The sequence below is a fragment of the Condylura cristata genome, unplaced genomic scaffold (genome assembly GCF_000260355.1).
Source record: "Condylura cristata isolate star-nosed mole 26May11 unplaced genomic scaffold, ConCri1.0 scaffold00027, whole genome shotgun sequence".
Classification (NCBI taxonomy): domain Eukaryota; kingdom Metazoa; phylum Chordata; class Mammalia; order Eulipotyphla; family Talpidae; genus Condylura; species Condylura cristata.
Window position 1 is genome coordinate 28,375,087 of NW_004567128.1, and position 20,807 is coordinate 28,395,893.

Consider the following 20,807-nt stretch of genomic DNA (forward strand, 5'->3'; position numbering starts at 1 on the left):
AAGTACACCGCTGAGGGGAGCAGCGGGCGGGTCAGGAGAGGTCTGCCACGCCATGTGGTCACCTCCGGGGCAGGCGGGAATCAAACTCATGCGGAAGCAGCTTTAGCTTCTTAGTGCTGTGCTTTAACCCGCTGCGCCACCAGGGAGGGCCGGGATCTCCTTGAGGTTTTAAAAAAGAGAGACCAGTCTGGAAGGTTGTGAACTAAGGTTTTATAGTGGTGACCCCTGCATAGTAAAACAGGGTTTTGTTTTGTTTTTTAATTTTTCTACCATGTACACAGACCACTTCTGGAATAATAAAAAGCTACTTTCAGGGCCTCCCTGGTGGCACAGGGGTTATAGGCACAGCACTATCAAGGTACTACCAGCTACTGCAGCACAAGTTCGATCCCCGGAATGGCGAGGTAGCTGACCCACACAGTGCAGCAGACCTCTCCTGTCTCACCCGCTGCTCCCCTCAGCAGTGTATTTCATAGATCTGCCTGTCCTGCTCCCCGCTCTGGTCTCTAGTGAATCCTCTCACCCTCTGCACCTCTGGCGTACAGCCCAGAAGTTATATGTATAAATAAATAAATACATCTTCAAAAAAGATAAAAAGTTATTTCCAAATCAAAGTAGCTGGCAAGGAAGCTGATGGGTTAGATGACAGTAACAAGTGATAACTGTAAGTTGGAAAAGGGGTAAAGCCCTATAAGTTGGACAAGGGCACTTCCTGCAGGGCTAACTCCCCTACTTGGAGCGACATACATTATGGCCACAAATGACAACACAGAGGGTCAGAGAGAGCCACTGACCCATTCCCCACTTAGCAACCTGAATCCAAGTTGGTGAGTTGACAGGAAAGATGGTTGCTGGGCTCAAAGTGGAAGATGGTTCAAGAGGAGGAAAAGAGTCCCAGGAGTGGGGTAGGAGAAGCTGGGGCCGTGGGCTCTCCCCCGCATCTTACCCTGGCTGGAGCAGTTGAGCTCTCCTTCTCTCTCAAGATCTCCCGATAGCTGAAGGAGGACACGCTACTGCTGTCCCCTGTCTGGGTCCGGCTTGGTGAGTTCATCTCTGAGAGAACCAGCTCCTCGAGGCCTGGACAGAGGAGGAAGAGAAATCTGAGCCTGAATCCCCCAGGCTCCCAGGGCAGTGACTGGCAGAAGAAGCAGAAATAGATTTGAGGGATATAGAAAGTGGCCAAGAAATACTTGGGCATGGGGGAAGGTAAAAACAGACGACAGGCCCTCCCTGGTGGCGCAGCGGGTTAAAGCACTGCACTGAGAAACTCAAGCCACTTCCGCATGAGTTCGATTCCCACCTGCCCCGGAGGTGACCACATGGCGTGGCAGACCTCTCCTGACCCGCCCGCTGCTCCCCTCAGCAGTGTACTTCATCGATCTGCCTGTTCTGCTCCCCACTCTGTCTCTGGTGAAGCCTCTCACCCTCCGCATCTCTGGCCTGTACCCCAGTTCTGTGAATAAATAAATAAATCTTTAAAAAAAAAAAACAGACGACAGAGTATGAAAGACAGAAACAGAAAGGAGAACACATGCAACAGAAGACTGGGAGAAAGATGGAAGCCTGGCACACATGGGCCTAAAGGGGTGGATACAGGCCTCCCTGGTGGTGCAGGGGCTAAAGTCTCACCTGCCATCCATTGTGGCATGAGTTCGATTCCCGGCCAGGGAGCTCACCCACATGGCACTGCAGACCTCTCCTGACCCACCCACTGCTCCTCTCAGCAGTGTATTTCAGTCGATCTGCCTGTTCTGCTCCCCACTCTGTCTCTGGTGAATCCTCTCACCCCCTGCACCTCTGGCCTATACCCAGTTCTTGTATGCTTAAATAAATCTTTAAAACAAAGTAAAAAAAATAAAAATGGTGGATGCACTCAGACTCAGGGTATGAAGACAGATGGCTGGAGCAGGCACAGGGGCACCCCCCACAGAGAGACAAAATGCCAGAGAGACAGCAAGCTGGAACCGATGACAAATAGAGATGCTAGAGAAAGACACAAATATGAGTAGAGACAGACAGAAAAGAGTTGGAGACAGGCTCTCATAGCCATATATTAAATCAGAACTCATCTAACGGGCGAGGGGAATCTAAGGCACACAATTCAAATTTGTTGGATGGTTTGTGCAAGCTTCTAACCAAACAAATAACAACAAAATGTCTGTACCCCAGTGGAAACCAAACTCCTCCATTATAAAGAGAGGCAACTTCAGGAAAGGGTGCCTTGGAGAGACACTGCTTTGGTGAGAGAAACATCCAGTTTGACACTGAGCTGGCCTCTGCTTTTGCAGCAACTTCTGCATGTTAGAGAGTGGGCAGACACTACACTCCAGGAATGTCAAACAAGAGCCGAATGGCTGTCGGGGGTGAGGAAGTAAGTTTCCTCTGAGCCTGTGACATGGGATATGCACTGGAGCCATCACTGCATCTGCTTTGTTTACTTAAATATTGATAGGGGGCCCTCCCTGGTGGCGCAACGGGTTAAAGCACAGCACTATGAAGCCAGCCGCAGCTGCTTCAGTGCGAGTTGGATCCCTGGCCAGGGAGCTGACCCACATGGTGCGGCAGACCTCTCCTGTCTCACCCGCTGCTCCCCTCAGCAGTGGATTTCAGTAGATCTGCCTGTTCTGCTCCCCACTCTGTCTCTGGTGAATCCTCTCAACCCCTGCTCCTCTGGCCTGTACCCCAGTTCTGAATGTATAAATAAATAAATCTTTAAAAAATAAATGTTTTGATAGCCTAATTTCTACAACAACAAAAATGTCTGAAACAACTCAAAATTTTTGGTTGCATCTTCTGCCTTAAGTAACAGAAGAAACATGGATTTTAGCTGCATGATGATAACACGCCATGTTGCTGCCCCTTTGTGTCTGCTTCGCTTAACCGGGAGCTTCTGAAGGACAGAGACTTAGTGGGTTTCCTATCAGGGGCACTGGATGTGATTCTGAGGTTGTCTATATTTATCGAATGAGATCATGGGTACAAAAAATTCAGAGACACTGGGGAAAGTGTAGGAGCATCTGAGGGTAGTGGCGAGCAAGAGACAGAGAGAGGGAACACAAAGACAGGGAGAAGTGAAACCAAGAGACGAAAAAGCTGGGAGGAAAAAGGGACAAAGTGGGGACAGAAAGGCAGGGACAAAAGAGAATCAAAGAGAGCAAAAAGGAGAGAGACAGAAAGAGATAATAGAGAGATAGAAACAACAGCAACGAGAGAAGGTAAATGATAGGCCAAGTTCAAGAGGGACAGAAGATGAAAGAGTCCAGCACAGTGATGGACAGGAAGTTCTCCGCCTCGGGCCCAGCACGGCTGCCCCCTCCATCTCCCGGTGCCTCACCGGAGCGGCCTTTGCTGTTGGTGAGGATGTCTTGTAGCCGCTCCTGCAGCTTGTCAGCCCGCTTCCTCTCCAGGTGCAGCTGCCGCTTGAGGTCCTTGAGCTGTGGGGGGAGAGGGAAGAGGATGCGGCTGAGGCCCGACAGGCCCACAGGTGGGGTGCCGTGTGGGGACACCCTGGTCGTACCGCTGCACTGCCCTTCTTCTCCAGGATACGCTGCCCATCCACTGTGTCCTTCACCTCCTGTGGGGTAGAGAGAGCAGGCTGGTGGGTGCTGCCGGGGCTACGTGCAATGCTCTCCCTCCCCACCCCATTACTGCATGCTGAGGCTGGTGGCGCCTGGGCAGCAGTGACCTGCTTCAGGTTGCTGATGGTCTTCAGGTGGCAGTCCCGCTCCTCTTGGGCCTGCTGGAGCTCATCCCGCACACCCTGTAGCTCCTCCTCCTTGCTCTACAAAACAGAAGTGAGTCCAGGCCTCTGGCTGGGCATCATCCTCCCACAGAGGCTCATCCCTCCCTGGAAAGAGGAAGGCAACAGGCACCTTCAGCTCGCCAGTGTGCTGCTCACGACACTGCTTGAGGGCTTCCTCTTGTTCTTGCTGCTGCTGCTGCAGAGAGTCCTGTAAGACAAGTCCCGGGTCTGGCCACAGCCCCCAGAGGACACCACACCCAGTAACTGAGAGCTGTGAGGCACCACAGTAGGGGCAGAAGTGACTTGCAGAAGTGACATTCCTGCAGTAGACAGCAGTCACATCTAGGGCTGTGTGCTTTGCATTGTAGATCAACATTTGCATTTATCTATATTTTTAGATTTATTTATGCATACCAGAGCTGGGGTCTAGGTTAGAGGTGCGGAGAGTAAGAGTACCACCAGAATCAGAGTGAGGGGCTACAGGCAAATACGTTGCTGAAGTGGGCAGACAGGAGAGGTCTGCTGCACCATGTGGGTCAGCTTCCTGGCCAGGGATTAAACCCTTGCCACAGTGGCTGGAAATAGCTTGACAGCACTGAGACTTTAACCGCTGCACTACCAGGGAGGCCCTGCATTTATCTTTTATTTATTTTTAAAGATTTTATTTTATTTTACTTATGTATGCATACAAGAGTCGGGGTGTAGGCCAGAGGTGCAAGGGGGTGAGAGGATTCACCAGAGACAGAGTGGGGAGTAGAACAGGCAGATTGACTGAAATACACTGCTGAGGGGAGCAGTGGAGAGACAGGAGAGGTCTGCTGCGCCGTGTGGGTCAGCTCCCTGGCTGGGGATCGAACTCACACTACAGTGGTTGTCAAAATCTTCATAGTGCTGAGACATAATCACTTGTGCCACCAGGGAGGCCCTATATTTTATTTTATCTAGCAAAACATAACAGCATGTACTGCATGACAGGAATATTGTAGGGATTTTACATATATTGACTTATGTTATATAATTCTTCAATAATACTTAGACAGCCAGTATTATACCAATAATACTTTTTTTGCTGCTGCTGATAAATGGGCCACAGAGAGGTTAAATAACTTGTCTAAGGTCACACAGATGGAAATTGGCCAGGCCAGAATCCATCCCAGTTATCAACTGGGTCTAGCATCTTTGCCCTTCTCTGCTATGTGACACTTTCCCTTATGTATTATATTGAGTTTTCTAGAAAATGGAAGTTAAAGCTCTTGTTTGAACAAAATCAATATATTACAATAATTTCCTGATAGGAGTACAGTTTCAGAAGGAAGCAGTATCTCTTCAAGTTGGCACATCCGACAATCTGCCCTCCCTGGCCACACCCCACATGCCCCTTCCAGAGGGCTGCTGGTGAGCCAGGGAACCAGGGGACAACCCCAAATCAGAGCATGACCTCTCCTGGTCCCCTGGTTTGGCATGGATGCCTCCTAACTCAGCCTCTGAGTCTCACCAGGCGGCAACTCACCTCAGCCTCCTTCAAGCGCCGTTCAAACCAGCCCTTGGCTCCATCCATGGAGTGTACCTGAGCTTGAAGTTCTTCTACTGTCTGCTGAAGATTCTCCATGTCCCGTGTTCGAGCCTGGGAGAGGCAGATCGCCATGGGCCAGGCAGGTGGAAGAGTGGGCATCTCATCATGCCAACCCCTTGGCCCATCAGCAGCACAGTAGCCCCCAGGTCTTAGAGGCACCACCCACCTTCTCCTCACGGATCTGCCCACGGAGCTCCTCCTCTTGCCGCTTCTTATCTTCATGCAGCTCTCGGAGCTCGCGCTCGTAGCGGGCCCGCACGCCCAGCACCTCCTTCTCGTGTCGTAGCCGGACGGCTCCCAACTCTTCCTTGTGCTGGGACTTCTCCTGCAGAGTCTCCATTGCTAGCTCATCCAGCATGGCCTTCCGCTTCTCAGCACTCTGGGGGCCAGGAGTGTGGGGTAGGAAGACGTCAGTCACCCTCCATTCCCAATGCCACATCCAGGAATGAGCCAAAGTCTACCTCGTCCCCATCCCCACAGAGGGAGCTAAGCCCCCCATCCTCACAGAACTAGCCACCTCCCATCCACCCCCATCCCTGTAGGCTTCTGACACCACCTGCCCCATCCCAGGGGACCAGGTCCACGGTTCCCCACATAACCTCCCCGCCTGCCCCATGCTGCCTCACCTTCCGAGCCTCTTGTAGTTCCTGGGTCAATTGCTCCTTCTCTTGCCCCATTTCTTGAAGTTGTTCCAGCAGTCGACTATTGGCCCGTAATGACTCCTGACATGGGGGCAAAGGGGGAGAGCTTGACAAAGAGCCTCCAGGAGGTGCCAGCAACCCAGAACACTTCTGGTGGACCATCTGCCCCTAGCCCTTGTAAAATGGCTATTTCCACATGAGAATCACAGCAGAGACTGCTAGCTGCTCCCTGGTATTCTCGCTCCTGCTTCCCAAGCAATAGACTCTGTAGTCGTCTCACTGAGGTCTCCCTGCATGTGGTTAGGTGTGGCCATGGGATTAGCTGCTGTGAGCAGAAGTGCTGAGTGTCATTTAGGTTATGCTCATAAAAGAAAAGGACAGTCTGGTCCCTTCCCCTTTCATCCTTCCAGATAGAATATAAATATGGTGGTGGGGTACTGGAACAGGCATCTGGAAGCCAAGAGAGAGGTCTGGTGTGGAGGTGGCAGGGCAGCAATGTAGAAGGAAGCCGGGTCACTGGTACTGAAGTCCATCCCTGACAACCCACCTGGACTCTTACCTGGGGGGCCAGAACTTCCATCTTACTTAGGCCACTCTTGTTCTGGCTCTATTACGTAATCCTAACCGACCAAAGAGGCTTCATCTCAGAGAAGGGACATGACTAGCTCAAGGACACATGGGTGCCAGTAAGTTGGGGGGGTTGACTGGTATCCAGGTCCTCCTGACTCCATCATCTTCCCACTGCACCTTAGGCACGATTCCTCTGAGCCAGCACAGGGAACAGAGGGCACCAGCTCGGAGCCAGAGGCATCACCTGGAGCTGGGAGTTCAGGTCATCTTTTTGTCCCATGAGGTCCTCATACTCAGTCTGCCGCTGCTGCAACTCAGCTGTGAGCCCAGTCGACTGTTCCCGGAGTGTATTCAGTTCCTGGGTCTTGGCTGTTTGGATCTGGAGGTGGGGGAAGCTGAGTGAAAGGTCCCAGGGGCCAGTCACAGGGTGTGAGCCTCCCAGTTCCAGGGAGACAGGGAGAGAAGTGGACAGAGCCAGGAGGAGAGAGAGAGAGAGAATTTCAACCAGGAAAACAGGGAAAGAAAGAGATTACTAGGAGAATGGGTGAATGTGGTATACTCTCATTATGAACACGACATAGATACAAAGGGACAGACCAGTGCTACCTATGGACAAATCTTATTGATATAATGTTATAGGAACAAAGCCAGGTACATTTATGTGAAGTTAAGAACCAGCCACACTAATCTATGCTACTGGAGGTAGTTATTTCTGGGGCAGTACTGTTTAGGAAGGGGCAATCTAGGTGTCCTACAACTTGCTCTGTGTGATGGCTGTATGGAGCTGGGCAAGTGATTCACTGAGTCTACACATGAGATCGGTACACCTCATGCGCTTCAGCAAAAGACACAGAATGCAAGAAAAGTAGGGATGGATGTGAGAGAAAAGAGGTGTAAGCACCAACAGAAAAGAGCAGCTGAGGATCAAACAGAAGCAGAGGCATGAAGAACAGCTTGGGGCCCAACCCACCAGGCCTGACACCAGCTGGAAGCAAGCAATGGGCAACTGGCCAGGGGTCAGCGAGGGCACCGGTGTCCTGTACCTGCTCCAGGGCAGCCAGGCTGGTCCTCAAGGCATTGTTCTCAGCCAAAAGGCCTTCCACTTGCTCCTGTGTATCTGCATTCTGGATGGACACCTGGTTGCACCCCACAAAAGGTGAGAGAGAACAGGGGGACAAGACCTCCCATGGCCAAATAAAAAAGGACATATGCACACGCACATGTAAGCGCACACACACACGCATGCACGCACGAACCAGGACCACAAAAGCAGGGTGTTATGCCTGCCTGCATAACACCCACTGGGGCTGCCTCTACCTTCGCCCCCCACCTCCCTGAGTGCGCCCAGGACAATGTACCTGATCTTGTAGGGCCCGCAGAGCTGCTGCGTGCTCTAGGCGTTCCCCCTGCCGTTGATCTCTTAGCTCTGCCAAGCTCTGTGGAGGACAGATGAATGGAGCCCATTCCAGACCTCAGCCTCCCTGGTGCTTGTAGCTACACAAATTCCCTCTTTGACCATCCAGTAGTGCATCTCTAACATTCTAATTCTTGTATCACAGACTACCCAGCCATCAGAGATGTGATTCACCCAGATTCTAGGTTATCTCCCCCAGTGGCCTCAGATAGCCTCAACCCTTATATGTCAGCTTCAAGCACCTCAGGCACCACTAGGCCTGAGGATTTGAAACTCACTTAGCCTCCCACCCAAAACAGATCTCACATTCACCTAGATTTCAGTTTGGAGGTCCCAGGGCAGCCAAGGACTATAGTTTCACCCAGACTCCTGGCCTCAACCCCCATGAGTTGCAGGCAACCTCAAATCCTATGTCCCTAGCTCCCAAGAGTTTCAGGCCCTATAGGCCTAAAATTCATACAATTGTCTGCTTTCCAGTTCCTGGCTAAGTTTAAGACTGACCCCATGCCTGCTACTCTTGTCCTCAGTCTCCAGGGATCTGTAGACTCCCTGAATTAAAGACCGAGCTCCTGGGAGTAACACCTCTACTCAGACTCTGTCCCTAGTTCTTAAGGGCCTTAGACCCACAAACCATTCCAAGGGGCCTCAGACTCACCTCCTCTACAGGAAAAGCCTTCAGGCTTTAGAGTCCCATCACCCCCAACCATCAAGAGCCTCAGACCCACCTAGACAATTGCTCTAGTCCCTGAATGTCTAATTCACCAGTGTTTTGTTTATAGCCTCCAGGGCTCTCAGGACCACTCACCCAGCCATGTCTTCAGCCCCTAGAGTTCTCAGTCACCAACCTCTAGGTTATTCAGACTCACTCCAACTCCTGATTCCAGTCCCCAGGGACCAGATTTTCCCAGGACCCTATCTCCCATCCCCTAGAGTTTCAGATTCATCCAAACTTGTAGCGTACAGCCCCTTAGTCCTCAGGCCTCATGGTGTCCTTAAGTCATGCAGACTGCTTGCCATGGGAACACTTTTCCTAGTTCCTGGGCAGGGGTAAGTGCCTAGAACCAGAGCAGTACCGATATTTCCAACACAAGAAATCTTAGCTTCCCCAACAGGCCTGCATAGACAGCAGAGCTGTCTGGACTCCGAGCCCTGGCCCCTGGCCCCGCAAACTCAGAGACCAGCCCCTCACCTGATTGGCAGCCTCAAGTTCCTGCTGCAGCTTCTGAGTTCGAGCCAACTGGGCTTTGAGATCAGCTTCTTTGCGCTGTTGTAGCTCCTCAATCTTGTTCCTGGGGCATTGTTGGGGCACACTGGTCATGGTCTAAAGCCCAGTCTCCCAGCTCAGCCCTGTGGTCTTCAGTTAACTGCCGGGCACTGTCCCCACTGTCCACCAACACCCCCAAGCATGGTAGTTACCGGCTGTCATTGAAGAGTGTTTCCTTCTCTGTCTGTAGACGGCAAAAACTGGGCAGAGAAAAACAGATGGGTCAATTCCACAAGTCAGTCTCCCCCAGTGCCACAAAACCCTTCCCTGCCTCTGGGGAAAAAAAATACCTTTCTTGTTTCTTTTTCAGTTTCTCTGAGAGCTGTGGGGTACAGACAAGTGACAACAATTAGAATAATATCAATAAAGAAAAAAAAACTTCCTATTTATAGATGCTTCTTACTAAATCTTTCTGGAAACCAGAATTTACTGATGCTATCTCACTGGCTCTTCAAAATGGTCTTGAGATTTGAGTACTTGGGTTTTACAAATAGGGAAAGAGTGAAGTAATTTGGTCAGAAGCAACAACATGATCTTCACCCAGCTCCCTCAGGTTCCAAGGCCTAGTATTTATGCTGAAAGTTTATCTACTGATGACCACATCATAGAATGGCCATTGCGAGGCCCAGAAAGCTGGATCATGATTGGCTTCCTCACAAATGGGTCTCTGGTCCCTACGAAAAGTCTATACATGCTTAAATGAATGGAGGGATGAACAGATTTCACAGATGATGAAACTGAGGCTCTCTGCCCTGCCAGGGGAGGCATGGCAAGTGGGAAGTGTGGAGGGGCAGAGCCCAGGGCAAGCTTAGCAGTCCCACCTTAGCAAGTTCCTCCTGAAGCCTGGACGTTTCAGCCTGCTTCAAGCTCTGCAGGGAAGGATAAGGGTGGTTATCAGCAGGGGAAGGGGAAGGCCTGAGCCTCGCCCTGCCACCCTGCACCTCTAATCTACCAGCATAAGAGATGATGAAGGCACATCTCTGTGGGCCCACGGGCAGAATGACACTGTCTTCTTACTTCTTCACACACACATTTACCTCCAAGCCTTGCAGTTGCTCCCAAAGCAATCTCTTTTCCTCCTTTTCCATTTCCCATTTCAGTTCCACCTCTGCCAGTGGCATGGCGGGCAGGACACCATGGGCCAGGTTCCCTGGGACGTCCCCTTGGCCTTCACTGGCAATTACAGGCTTCCCAGACTCTTTGCCATAGCGCTCCTGCAAGGCTGGTGGGTAGAACAGATGTATATAGTGGACGAAATGCTCTCCAAAGACTCTCATTATGCCTCAGTTAGAGGGATATTTGACTTCTCAGGCAGCAGAGACACTGCCTCCAATAACTACAAGTCTATAAAACAAAGTTTCAACCCCATCCATGCCTTTCACAAATGTTTTAGACCCCACCAATCACTGAAAACCTATCTACCATCCAATTAGCCCAGGCTGGTTTCCATCCTCCATCATCAAGCCTCCCAAGGTCACGCCCTCCATAACCACACCCTAGGTAGAGCTGAATCCTCACTATAACCTCCTGTACTCCAGCCACATTATACAAAGTCTCCCTTCTGCTCAGTGAACTACGACCCTGCAAGCCCCAGCTGCTGACCAAAAGCTCAGATAGCAGGACCCCTCCACACTACCAAGCTTTTTTTCAGCCTTCATCCCAGGCCCCACTAACAACCTGAATCTCCCCAAAACACCTTCATTCACTTGTTCCATTTAGTAAACATCTCCATTTTGATGCTGAGTCTGTTAATCTGTAATACTTGCCAGGTACCAAGCACTGAAATAAACTCAGAAAGATATCACCTCATCTCTACTGTGAACTTTCAAGGGAATGTGCTTTGTACATTAGGAAGATTTGGCTCAGGGAGGTAAAATGGCTTGTCCAAAAGTCATACACTGGCTCATGGCAAGGCCAAGGCTGACTCAGAAGCCTCTCTCTTCCCCCCAGGAGGACAATACCCTACTCAAGGCCTGAGGTTCACACATCTCCAAGAAAGCCTGCAAGCACCTGCCACATTCTTCTGTAAGGCCGTGTTCTCTGCTTGCAGTCTCAGCAGTTCCCCATCCACCATGCTCCCAGCTTGAGCAGCCCCTGCTCTGGCAGCACCCTCTTTCAGTTTCTGGTTCTCCTGCTCCAGTTTTTCCATCTGGCTGCAGAGCTAAGCAGGGTAGGCAGCAGAAAAGAATAGAATCAGTACAATATTCACTAAAATATACATAATACTTGGCTATGCGTGCATGTTACAATTCACTTAATTCCCATAATGTCCCTGTGATGTAGATGCTCTCCTTACTCATTATTCCCAGTTCACAGATAAGGACACTGAGGCATGGATGTTAAATAACTTCAGATTCACACATCTGTTAAGTGGCAAAGTCACAGGAGATTGTGAAAACTGAGAACAATTTTCCCTTTGCCCACTCTCAACCTCACAGTAGCAATCTGAGGCCTCAGGCTTCTCTGGAAGTTGCCCGTCCAAGATGTCAGCACCATGGATAGCCCATTCTCCAGCCCTCCTCTGTGGATTCATCTGTGTCTGGGAGCCTGGGCACCACAGAGAACTTTGAGAGCACGTCCAGGGCCAGCACTGCCCACAGCCCCTAAGGTCAGTCTTTGGCCTTGGAGAGTTGTATAATATAAGTAAAACTAAGCCAGACCCTTGCTCAACTCCTGGCTAAAATATAGTTCTCACAGCAGTCTTTGTCCCCATTTTCAGATGAGAATACTGAAGTCCACAGAGAATTATTATTTCTTGCCTGGGATATTTTCTACTCAGAACACTATTTCTTTCATTCAGTTCTTCACACTATTGTCTTCTTTGCATCCTTCATTGCTCTGCTCAAATGTCACCTTACAAGTAATATCCCCCAACACAGAAATCCCAATACTCTCTAACACAGCACTCTGCTCGTATCTTTCTTATTTAACCCTATTCACAATTAAATTCACCAAAACTGTTTCTAGTTTCTTAAACCTCTGAAAAATTTTGAATCATATATTATAGTAGACAATTAATAGGCTCAAGAACTACTTGCTGAAGAAACAATTAGATGAAATGCCTTGGCAAATAAATAGGATCACAAGCACAGATTCTGAAACTAGACTGCTTGGATGTGAATTTTCACTCTGTCATTTACTAGTGGTATGACCTCAGGATAAATTACTTCATCTCTTACTACATCTGTTACTACATCTGTTAAATAGAAATATGAATAACATCTTACAGGCTTATTGCAAGGATTAAATTGGTCAGCTATTGTAAACAGAACCTGGCAAGCAGTAAACCCTATATAACCGTGATCTAGCGGCTCTTTACTATTTGTTCACTATGTCATCTTTTTTTTTTTCCCCTATCCCATCCCCAGAATGTAAGCTGCCCAAGAGTGGGTACTATCCTTTGCTACTCAAAACTGCTTTCCAGAGTGCAGAGCACATAGTAAGGCTCAATAACTACGTGCTCAAGGGACAATTACATTAAATGTCTTGGCAGATAAGTAGTGGAAGCAGGCCCTCAACCCAAGTCTCTCTGAGCGCATCCAGTTCCTGGGAGGAGTAGGAATGCGAAGGAGGTCTCTATACCTGGCCCAGTGCCTATCCCAAGGCTGGTTCCAGGAAACATGAGCTAGACTATGGAAGAATGACTGTCCTTGACTCATCCCATAGGAACTATGATACCACCAAGGCCGGAGATAGGAAGCAGTGAAAAGTGAGGTGATAAGGTCAATTGTTATGTGAGCATTAGGGGTTCTGAACAGTGGGCAAAGACCCACTGAAAGGTGTTGCTTAAAGGGCTGGAATGGTAAGACCTGTAGATCAGTGCAACCTGTATGGATTGGACTAGTAAAGGAAACCAGAGAGTCCAGTAAGGAGGATGTGGCAATAGCAGGTGGGAGGTGGTATGGGAAGAGGCAGAACAGGGCTACAGGGTGGATGTAAACCTTTTAGATAGGACATATTTTGGAGGAAAAATATAAAAATCATAAAAGGATACTATTTGTAGTTAACACTTACATAGCTGATACTGCTGCAAGGCTATGTTGTAAGTGGTTTAGACATTAACCCACTCAGTCCTCACATTAACCCACTCAGTCCTCACAAAAGCCCTACAAGGTAGGTACTGTTATTATCATCATTTTCATTTTAAACATTTGAGAACCAGGAAATGAGCAAGTTAACTGACATGCTCAAGGTTACAGTTAGTAAAAGATAAGGTTAAGATCTAGGTTGTTTTAGCTCTTTACTGCTATTTGCTAAATTATCTCTCCTGATATTATACCTCTTTAAAGGTTGTTTTTATTCTTAAGTTCTTATGTACTATATTCTTAGCTAGAGCCTTGGAAATACCTGTTTCATTGCCAAGAGATTTTTTTTTTCACTAAAAACTTTAAAAACTGACCATGGATACCAGAAGATAGATAAAAGAACAACAACAACAAAAAAAAAAAGTCTCCAACTTCTCAGCAAATTTTGAAACAGCCAGGATGCTAAAATGAATGAGAAGATAGGCATATCCAATCCAGGATGAATTATCTAGAAGAACTAGAACCCCGGATCAGCTCAGATGAAAGGAAGGAAGAGAAAAAGGAAAGCAGCTCGAACCTCCTTCTATCCCATATTAAGCACAAGAGCTTTACCTAAGACCCCCCTCTACCCACCCACACAACAACCTAGGGTTCCAGAACATCAGTCCCAAAATACACACAAGGAAACTTAAAACTCAAAGGAGTGTGTTGGCCAGAAACCAGCTGACTCCAGAGCTTGCAGCCTTTTGAGGCCAGCATATTGGGGAGCCCATCTGTCAAACCACCACCCCCCAGCAGCAAGCCAGGACCTGCTTCAGCACCATGGACAGTGATCCAGAACCCGCGTTGGTGCAACCACCCACTACTGCCTCAGAGCTTCAGCCCAGGCAATCTCTAGCCCGCAGATCCCCCTTGGCTGTCCAGGGCACCAGCACCTTGCTGAACTCGGCCATAAGCGTGCTGTTCTGCAAACGAAAATCCTCCTCCTGGCTGTGCAGCTTTGCTTGCAGCATCTCATTTTCACTCAGCAGCCCCTCCACTTCCTGCAGTGGCAGACATGGACAAGGTCTCCAACAAGGACAGAAAGGATGGGGAAACGTGGCAAAGAAACAGAGAGAGGGAGCAAATGATATGGTAGGGCGAAGAACATAGGTGCGAGAATGAGAAAGGTGAAATCAGGACATACAGGGAGAGATTAAAAGGGAGACAGAGGCACACGGGTGACTTGGTGATGGGAAACCCATGGGGATTACAACTTTGATGAAAAAAAAATGTACAAAATGATGTAAAAATAAACTATTATATTATTTTTAAAAAGGGAGACAGAGACACAAGGGTAGAAAGAAGGGAAACATGGAGGGAGAGTGATAGGAAAGAGGGGTAGGTAGAATAGAGGAAAGAGAAAGGAGAAATGGGGAAGGGGTATAGACAGGGAAGGAGGAGACACGGGGAATGAGAGACAGGAAGAAGAAAAAGCAGGGAGACAGAATGATAGGAATAGATTGACAGACAGAGAACAGGACAAAAAGCAGAGGGAAGCAGGGAAAGAAAGGAGTCGGGAAGATAAAGAAATGCGGAGACAGAAAGAGAAGAGAAGAGAGAAATGATCACAGTTATTGGAACGGGAGAAAGAGACAAGAAGGTTGGGGAGAGACAATACTCAGTGAGGAAAGAACAGAGACAGAGATTCAGAGAGAAGGGCAGAGGAAAAGGGAGAAAGAAAGACATAAAGAAAGATACATGGTGAAAAACACAGGAAAACAAAGACAGACACAGAGACACTTGGCAGTGAGACAGTCAGAGAAGAGCATACACAGAGAGAAAAAAAAAAGCCAGTACAAGGAGATTCCAGCTCAGACAGTTTCCCAAATACATTTACCTGCCATGGGTCCCCTTACCTGTGCTTTCTTGCTCTTGCTCAGTGCCTAAAGGTAAAGGAGTGGGAAAAGAGATAAGGTGAACAGAGATGGACTCCCTCACTATGACACGGAGACTATGTGGCAAGTGTCAAGGGGGGACAAGAATGACAGGTTGCAGAATGGGTATGTCTTCAACCATGAACTTGCGTGACAATCTGTAACTCACAGGACTGATGGAGTGACTGAGTAAACGAATGAAGGGGATCCTGCTTTGGTGCCACAGCATAGAAATAAACATACTTTCCTCTAAACTCCTATCATACTTTCCTCTCAGCTCCGTGGGTATTACTATTTAACCCTTCATGGGCTGGATCTCTGGACTCAGAAATTGTGGTTTCTTTGCTAACCGTCCAAACTTGTCTGTGAAAACTGCCACTCCTCTGCTGGGCAGCCAAGAGCACTGCCAAACTGAGGAAATCAGCATTCTACCTAGGAGAGTGCTTTCTGACCAGGAAACTGTATTCTAGATTCCCTCACAGAGCAAATTATCTATGGAAAATATACTATGTATAACATTGTGTCTATGTGGAGCAAATTATCTATGGGAAATATACTATGTATAACATTGTGTCTATGTTGAGCAAATTATCTATGGAAAATATACGATGTATAACATTGTGTCTATGTGGAGCAAATTATCTATGGAAAATATACTATGTATAACACTGTGTCCATGTGGGAACAAAGCATTGTGTTCTGTGTGTGGACACAACAGGTTATGGGCTATCTCATCTTTAGAGGGGGGGAATTCGGCTTAGTATTTGACCAGTAGGCTCAGGACAGGGATGGGAAGTAGGAGCATAAGGCAGCAGTGGAAGTGGAGGATAGAAGGCATATTGAAGGTAGATTTACCAATTGATTTGACTATTTAATTATAAATTGGTGGATGAGGGCCCTCCCTGGTGGCACTACCCATAGCCACTGCAGTACGAGTCCGATCCCGGCCAGGGAACTGACCCACATGGTGTGGCATGCCTCTCCTGACCTGCCCGCTGTCTCCCTCAGCAGTGTATTTCAGTAGATCTGCCTGTTCTGCTCCCCACTCTGCCTCACCCTCTGTACCTCTGACCTGTACCCCAATTCTGTATGCATAAATAAATAAATATTTTTTAAAAGAAATTAGTGAATGAGAATGCATAAGTAATTGGAATTAAAAAATGAATTAAGAGGAAATTGAAATGTGTCAATAAATCAAGCAAGATCAGATAAAATTAGCAGACTGAAGGATCTCCATGAGAACTTTTTGAATGACTAATGACAGCATATAACATTAGCTCTGGTTCACTTAAAGAGCATCCAGACCCTCAGAGCTATAACATTAGCTCTGGCTCATGGGATAGGTGCATGAGTCAGCTAACTACAGGAAAGTATGGATGGGTGAATGGGAGGAAGGTACCTTCTGAGCTTTACTGAATTCCTTGTCCAGGTAGGCAACCTTCTGTCGAAGACTGGTGAGCTCTGGTGTAGGGAAAGGGAAAGCAGGGGTTTCAGCCTCAGTCAGTGGCAGGGAACTGACAGATCTTCCTGCCAGGCCTCTGAGATTTCTGCCCTCAAGCCTCTGTCCCCTGAAGCCACCCACACCTAATAAGACTCTTAGCTTACCAACACCATTTTTCCGTAGTTCGTCTGAAAGCTGATAGTTGTTTGTCCGGAGTTCCAGGAGCTGAGCCTTATGGGGAAGCAGGAAAAGAAAAGGGCTTGGTTGGGAATGTGCCCTATCATCACCATGAGGGAACAATCCCCTGAGCCCCACAAACCCTGCAACCCTCGATGTGCCTCTTCAGTGACTCCCTAAGGCCTGGCATGCTGTACCCTTCATGAGCATCCAGACCCTCAGGCCCTGACCCTCCTCCTTCAGCTGTTTAAAACCACAGCCAACCTCACCCCTCCATCTCCCTGCTGCCTTCATCTCATCACTTCCAATGCACTATGAACTCAGGCCATGACAGCACACTGTCCCAGCCAGACTCTCGCTGTGTTCCATGGTTCTCCACACCCACAGGATAAAGTTCCTCCGCCTCATCTTGGCTGACCTCATCACACACTATAAACACTGTTGTGACTATCCTCCTGTCAAGAGTGAGCATTGTCTATCTTCTTGGCCAGATTTGGAAGCCCTTAAGGGTGGGAGATAGGCTTCCTTTACTCCTGCTTTCCCAAGGGAAAAGGAGCTGGTATTCTGCCCAATTCTCATGGAGTAGGAGTTTCCTGGGGTCCCCATCTCCAAGGCTCTCCAAACATGTCCAGGCCCCTTTTGAAAATTAAAGGAAAGTGAAATTGGGGCTATTCCAAACAGCATGCCCCTACCTACCAGCTCTGTAGGGCACTGAGACCAGTTCTTCCCAGACGCACTGGCCCTTATCCACCAATATCTTCCCCTCCCTCCTGTGACATCAGCCTCCACTCACTGGTGGTCTACTAAAGGTCAGAGGTCTTAGCCTCTACAGAACCTTTCCTACCCTTGTCCACTCCAGGACCCAGTGAACTCTCCAAGTGTGAGCCAATTGGAATGCCCTTGGCACCCACTGAGATTCCCTAGCTATCAGAGCCCAATGTTTTTTCCCTCACTGGTGAGGGAGGCCAGATATTCCTTACTCAAACATCCCTGACATTCCTCAAGATCTCCCCAGTTATGTTCCAATGGGATAGCTTGGCACCTTTTAGAGTCTCTCCTCCACAAAGCCTTGGGTGGGCCAGTTGGATTATTCTCACTCACTTAGAATCCCCTGCAGTTGATAGGAGTCTTCCCCTTTCATGGCCCAATGATCTCACCTCTCCTCCAAAGCAACCCTCACACAGGGACAATTGGTTTCCCTTAGTCAAAAACCCATGGATTACCTGTCCTTACTTGGAATTCCTTTTTTCCCTCTACAGGACCCTACACAAGGGGATCCCCCTTTTAGAGTCTCTCCATCACAAAACCAAAAGATCATCCCCCAAATACTTCCACACATAAACCCCTTGTCTCTGCAAGAGTTCATTCACGATGCAATGCTATGCTCTTTATTCCATCTCAGAGTACCCCCCAAAGAATCAAGTGGACACTGTACCCAGTCAAGGTAGTACCCAAAGCCCTGTGACCTCTCCTCCATGCTGTGCAAGGTGTCACCCTTTCACCTCTTCAGGTCCTCTCTTCTACAGGGATTAATGGTATTACCCAAAGTATTACCCATTCAGGGCTTTCTTTACCCCAGGTCCACCCCTCGTCATCCAATGGCACCGCCCCTTCCTAGGACCCATGACCAATTGCTCACACAGTATCTCCGACTTTCAGGAACAATGACAACATGTGGGGTCTTTCCCCAACTCCCTATCATAGTGGTATCTTCCACAAAAAATTCCACCTCACACAGGGTAATGGTATTGCCTTCTCATGGGCTCCCCGCACCATGACGCAAACGATCCTACACCGGCTTCCTTCCTCTCCAGACAAAATGGTTTCGCCCTCGCAGGATCGCCTTCCCTTCCAGCTCAACATTATCATCACCCACCCAAGGTGTCCCTTGCACGGGTCCAAAGGTCTCGTCCCCTTCAGGTCTGAGTAAAGTATCACCCACTCCAGGATCTCCTCTCCACACCCACAAGACTAACAGAATCCAAACCCTGAGAACCCGAGTATCTCGAAATCCAGCAGTCTCACCACTAACTGCCTCAGTTTCCCTTCCTCAGATCAACCCCTGAGATTTCACATCCAACCCAGCCAACCGCTTCTCCGAGCCGGTAGGAGGATCTCTGTCTACCCCGCACCCCCCAGTCGTTAGCCCGGTGGTCTTTTTCCCTGGAGAGCGGCACCTGCATCCGCTGAAACTCTTCCTCAGATAGAGCTTGCGCCATGTTCCTTCCCCCCCACCCCCCGAAAGCTTGCGGCGCAGACGCAGCTCGTCCCTCCTGTCAGGCAGCGAGTTGGACCAAACCACTGGTCTGGAATGGAGGGGTAGGAGTCCACCCCGGAAGTTCAGCATTTTGGAGACGGAGAGAGGAGAATCAAACTGACAGATCAGATGAATTGTAGTTTAGTGTTTTGCCAGCATCGGTGTCCCTTGGTATGGCTTTTGAGCTCTCATAGACCACCCATTCTGATAGGACACTACGGAATCCCTGTGTCATGAGTGGTCTCGTCGCGAGGGAAGTGTCCTCCGACAGAAAATCACCCTTCCGTGGTGCTCCTTTAATGAGAAAGGTTGACTTAACCGCAGGAATGAAAGCGGAAGCTGCGCTTGGGTCTTGTTCCCGCCCTCCTCTGGCTGATCAAAGGGAAATCCCGGGGCCTCCTGTGAAGCCTTTGGCTTTTTTTTTAAGATTTGATGATGATTTTATTAACGTGATCCTGTCCGTCTGGTTAGGTAAAAGGGCTAGCCTGATAGGAAAGAATGACAGTGCATCAAACGAAAAGGCTTCTGAAAAGAGCAGAACAAAAACAGGATGGTGAAATCCGAGGAACATTCAAATAACTATTAAAATGCACTATAAGCCTCTCTTTCTGACCCCCTTTGCAAACCTCGCCACCCAAGCAGTTTTTATTTGGGCAAGGGAAAAAATAGAAAGTGATTAGCGACGACATACCAGTGAGAACACTTCCTGTTTTGTTTGGTTTTGGGGAGTGGGTGGGTGGTAACTTAATTTTGATATTATTTTAAACATACGGAAAAGCGAGAGTGGTACAAGGAAATACAATGTAACTTTATTTTTCTTGTGAGTGGACTTTGTAGATGTACTCTTTATTTTTCCTGTTTTTAGTTTTTCATATAAACATTTCATTGCATTATAACATTATATAAGATTCAGGAGTTCATGGTTGAGGATCAAAGTGTGGCTGGCTTCCTGGTTAGGTAAACCAATTCCTCAAAAGGACTTCCTTAAAATATGCATCTACTGATTTGGCGTCTTAGTTGAGTCCTGTTGCATACAGTATAGCTGTAAATCTCAAGAACACTGTTGGGAAGATTGTTGCATCCATGCACAATGTAACTTTTACAAACATAAATCAATTGTTTACATTTTGCCACCTTTGTTATTTTTTCATTCTCTCTATATGAAACATTAGATTCAACAACCATCCTTGATTTTCCAACACCAACCTTCCTTTGATACTTCTTCATTACTATCCTACTGTAAGCAAGAGCTTTCTCTTCTCCCCCATTTATCATATGTCATATATCAGTACATGCACATGTCCTCATTTAATTCTATAAATTAAACCAGTCATGGGGGAAATAAATGTATCCTTTCAAGAGCAAGACAAAAAAGATCAGATAGCTGGCTAGGGAGTGATGAAATTCTTACTTCTTAATTAAATAAAAAATGTTAAATAAAATCAATCACTAGCATTACATTTGACAGGTAAATGGTCTCGCATTTGGCCAGTAGGTGCTGCTTTAAGATTTATTTCCATGTCCTTTTGACTTGGCCCCACCCCCTTAATTTTTTTGAAGTACTTCCTTGCTTTTTCTTGCTCAGCCCCTGTTGAAAAAATGTTCATTGCTACCAGCATGTAGTTGTTGACTAGGCCATCTCAGTGTACAGAGCTAGGAAATATGTGCATATTCTAATCCATCTACACACATAGCGATATTTGTATATTTTGCTATAGGCATATATATTTTATTTTTTTTATTTTTATTAAAAAGTTTATTTTTACATCATTTTGCACATTTTTTTT

At 48.0% G+C, this 20,807-nt stretch overlaps 1 protein-coding gene across 2 annotated transcripts in view; it reads right to left on the bottom strand.

Moving 5' to 3' along the window:
- GRIPAP1 (GRIP1 associated protein 1) overlaps window positions 1–19,021 on the bottom strand; it is a 22,592-nt gene extending 3,571 nt beyond the window's left edge. For both annotated transcript variants that reach the window (XM_004690023.2, XM_012730345.1), the window contains exons 1-22: window positions 18,941–19,021; window positions 16,751–16,817; window positions 16,545–16,606; window positions 15,128–15,154; window positions 14,165–14,272; window positions 11,215–11,365; window positions 10,242–10,426; window positions 10,026–10,073; window positions 9,495–9,526; window positions 9,357–9,404; window positions 9,130–9,229; window positions 7,885–7,962; window positions 7,570–7,662; window positions 6,771–6,905; window positions 5,942–6,037; window positions 5,482–5,694; window positions 5,253–5,366; window positions 3,873–3,950; window positions 3,686–3,781; window positions 3,518–3,574; window positions 3,335–3,434; window positions 947–1,077 (exon numbers count right to left, since the gene is read on the bottom strand). In XM_004690023.2, coding sequence (XP_004690080.1) covers window positions 947–1,077; window positions 3,335–3,434; window positions 3,518–3,574; window positions 3,686–3,781; window positions 3,873–3,950; window positions 5,253–5,366; window positions 5,482–5,694; window positions 5,942–6,037; window positions 6,771–6,905; window positions 7,570–7,662; window positions 7,885–7,962; window positions 9,130–9,229; window positions 9,357–9,404; window positions 9,495–9,526; window positions 10,026–10,073; window positions 10,242–10,426; window positions 11,215–11,365; window positions 14,165–14,272; window positions 15,128–15,154; window positions 16,545–16,606; window positions 16,751–16,817; window positions 18,941–18,982 — 2,061 coding nt within the window. In that variant the 5' untranslated portion in view covers window positions 18,983–19,021. The remainder of the gene's footprint in view (window positions 1–946; window positions 1,078–3,334; window positions 3,435–3,517; window positions 3,575–3,685; window positions 3,782–3,872; window positions 3,951–5,252; window positions 5,367–5,481; window positions 5,695–5,941; window positions 6,038–6,770; window positions 6,906–7,569; window positions 7,663–7,884; window positions 7,963–9,129; window positions 9,230–9,356; window positions 9,405–9,494; window positions 9,527–10,025; window positions 10,074–10,241; window positions 10,427–11,214; window positions 11,366–14,164; window positions 14,273–15,127; window positions 15,155–16,544; window positions 16,607–16,750; window positions 16,818–18,940) is intronic.
- Between the last annotated feature and the right edge of the window lie 1,786 nt (window positions 19,022–20,807).